Below are 3405 nucleotides of genomic sequence, written 5' to 3'. Positions count from 1 at the left end.
AACAGGGGGGGTGGGGGCTGCCATGCATGCTGCGGACCTGACGAATGTTGCGCTGCCTCACTCATTTTTTGTCCCCTCTGTCCCTCTTGTTTTCCAGTGGCCATCCCTATCCTTCTGTTCTTTCTGTTGGGCAAGCCATATGAACGTGGGTTTAACTGCGATGACGAAAGCCTGCGTTACCCTTATAAGGACTCGACTGTGAGCACCTTTGTGCTCTATGTGGTGGGCACATTCCTGCCTGCCATATCGGTAAGTTGGTGGGTTCTCCTGCCATGCCCACTCCTCTATCCTTCCCACCCTCACCCTGTCCTTCCAGTGTTGAGCCTGCCTCTGCACGTCACTCAACCAACACATCTGCTTCTCCTGTTAGAGGAAAAAACAATTGCATGTTTCAGATTGATGTAGTTTTGTTATTGATGAAAAAGGAAGAAAAAGAAGGTAGTGTATGCACAAAAAATAAAATCTTGAAAATTTTGTGGATGCATAAGGTGAAAATTGTGGAAAGTTGATTGATGCACAACATTAAAAGCACAAAAAGTCAATGGATGTACATAAAATTACAAGAATTAGTGGTTTGGGCATGAATGCAATGAAAGTTAGCTCATGTTTTTAGAACAGCCAGATGTTTATATGCTGAAAATCCGTCTTGTTGTGAGTAAGTTAGGAATAAAGCATTTGTAACTATTTCCAAGCCAATTATAGTTTTAGATATCAAAGAATGAGTTTGTTTAGGACAAGGAATCTCATAATTCCTTTTTTTTGTAGTATTCATAAAATGTTAATAGTAAGCTTTAGTGAATTATTAAATAAGAAAGGTGTTTCTTATTTAGTGGAGAAGTTATTGATTGTAACTATTATAGAATGCCTGTAATTATGGTATTATAACACTTAAGGAAAGAATTTTTAAAATGTCAAAGGTATAGATTTTATCATGGAGTATGCATCATAAGCTTTGTTGATAATTATGTCCTTTGGCTGTTTTCAATATTTCTTGATCAAAATACAATGAAAAATTGTTTTCACTCTTTTCCTGTAAGTTGCAGCAAGTACTTAAGATTTATGACTGATGTATATATTTTGTATACTTTGTATTATATCTTTTAAGAATGTTTGTATATGGTGAATGAACTGTAAACTGTAAACTCATCTTACTTCTGACAATTTTAAAGTTTATTTTTAATAACTGTGTGGGTATTTACACTGGGAGAGTGATATTTCCAGTTTCATACACCCAAATATGTTTAATTTTAATCATGTGTAGACTGAGTTTCCTGCCAATTATGAGCACTCCATGTATACTTCGGACACTTGGGGATTTTTCTTTTCTTTTCTTTTTTATATTGGGAAAAATTGCAACATGTCAAAGTTGACTAGGACATTTAATGTGCAAGTGACTATATAAAATATAATTTTTTACCATGTAATGTTAATAACATAAAAATTTGATTTGATAGTTTTTTTTTTATGAAATGCATAGACTTTACTTTTAGAGCTCACAGTTATGATACTCATGGTTCATGTGCAGGGGTATGTGCACAGTACAATACAATTCTGATATATAATGATCACATCATACTGCCCACAATCTATCATTGCAATTCAAACCTTCATTAACCCCTCTGGGCACAGATGGCATGATATTCAATGGCTGTGGTGGGCTGAGTTGTGGATGGCACTGCATCAGGACAGACCCTGCTCTGGTGGGCTTATCAGTGGGAGCCCATCTTTCTCTGATAGTAGCAACATCATTTATATGGTGTTACTATTAGATACAGGCACTTAAAGTAAGGGGAAATCTTCACTTTTTAAATTTTGTTTATAAAATACAACTATAAACTATTAGATATCTAATGGTGTACAACAAGTATCAAATGAGCCAGGCAATGGGGAAAACTGCCAATGCATGCCAACAACCCATATTACTGACCACTAGCCAATTATTGATATCACAGTTAATGGGTCAAAGAAAGTAATGTGGTAAAAATCATTATCTTTCAATAACGACTGCACAATACTGTCCTAAGTATTATATCACTTTGGAAAAAAAACATATAATAGGGTATCATTTGTACTTACAGAATCACTGTTCACTCAGGATGTTTAACCCATTGCCGACGGGTGGCATGTACGTACATGCCATGGCATGGCGGGACCATCTGCCGGGGGCACGTACGCACATGCCATAGAGTATGTATGCATGGACATGCCATGAGTTTTTTTTTGTTACAATCACGGCAAAAGATTATTTTATTGCCAGTGAAAGTGTGATTAAGTCGGTTCTAACACTTTCTCATTTTTACCATGCAACAAACAAAAAAATGCAACAAATCGACAATTTCAACTCCATGATGCCACACACTGCTTATTTTATTCGGACTATAGACCGAATAATGATCAACTATGGAGCACCTTCTTTCCCCCCCGGCAACGGGTCTTTTCTTTTAACTTTACCTTACCTAGGCCCAGGCCACTATGAATGCTACCCGTCAATTATGGGTTAACAATTGTAAAAAGACAAAAAATATATCACAACTAAGCAAAACATTATTTTAGGCCACAAGTTGATATCTGCATCACAGATCATCCTAAATTTTATGTCCATAGTAAATTCTTAATTGTATCCTTTTCAACACTATCACTAAAAATCTTTGCGATTAAATATTAGTAATGTAGTTTAGTATGTTCCTTTGAGCACATGTTCCAGGATATTTCTTGGTTTCTGTTAGTCCAGCACTTCTACCTTTATATTTTGAAACATACGTCTTGTCAAGACATTTTTATGCCTATTCAAAAATCCTTGTGCTCATTCATCTCCTGGAGTGTTTTTTTTTTTTTCTAAAGTAGGGTAATGACACTTCATTCTTATCCAAATTTACCTCCACAAGCATTATCCAAATCCTTTTTTAAGCAATTCTTTTTAGTTTTCTAAAATATTTTTTCCACACTTGTTTCTCTCAGAGGTGTAATATTTAATGTCTAAAGTTACTTTATTACTGTTTGAAGTCAGGCTAGTTCTTTCACTATTATTTATTTATTTATTTATTTTTATTTTTTTTATTTTTTATTATTTTTAATTTTTTTAATTTTTTCATTTACTTCAGTATCTGAGGTTGCACTTTTTAATGTCCGTCTAAAGTAAAATTCTAATTGTCCAAATTCATTATTGCCTGATATCACTTTGGATCTTATCGATGTTTACATAATTTCCTGGCAAGTCTTTTTATTTGGTCTTGTACCTGGTGTCATTCAGTGCTACTTGAAATTTAAAAATGAAAAGCGTATGTATGTAGAATAACTTTTCACAAATATCGTTATATTCATGTTCATATAAACATTCATCATTTTTCAGATCAAACAAAGTTTATAGAAAAAAAAAAAAAAATTGCCAATTGCCTCACTCTAATC

General features: G+C 34.2%; 1 protein-coding gene across 1 annotated transcript in view; it reads left to right on the top strand.

The window, feature by feature from the left end:
- LOC119581068 (putative phosphatidate phosphatase) overlaps window positions 1–249 on the top strand; it is a gene marked incomplete at its 3' end in the record, with an annotated part of 16211 nt that extends 15962 nt beyond the window's left edge. Inside the window, 1 exon segment of the mRNA XM_037929379.1 lies at window positions 98–249. Coding sequence (XP_037785307.1) covers window positions 98–249 — 152 coding nt within the window.
- Between the last annotated feature and the right edge of the window lie 3156 nt (window positions 250–3405).

This window comes from Penaeus monodon, chromosome 14 (assembly GCF_015228065.2).
Source record: "Penaeus monodon isolate SGIC_2016 chromosome 14, NSTDA_Pmon_1, whole genome shotgun sequence".
In the NCBI taxonomy this organism is placed as follows: Eukaryota; Metazoa; Arthropoda; class Malacostraca; order Decapoda; family Penaeidae; genus Penaeus; species Penaeus monodon.
Note: the sequence above shows the minus strand (reverse complement) of the source record. Positions and strands in the feature narration are given on the sequence as shown.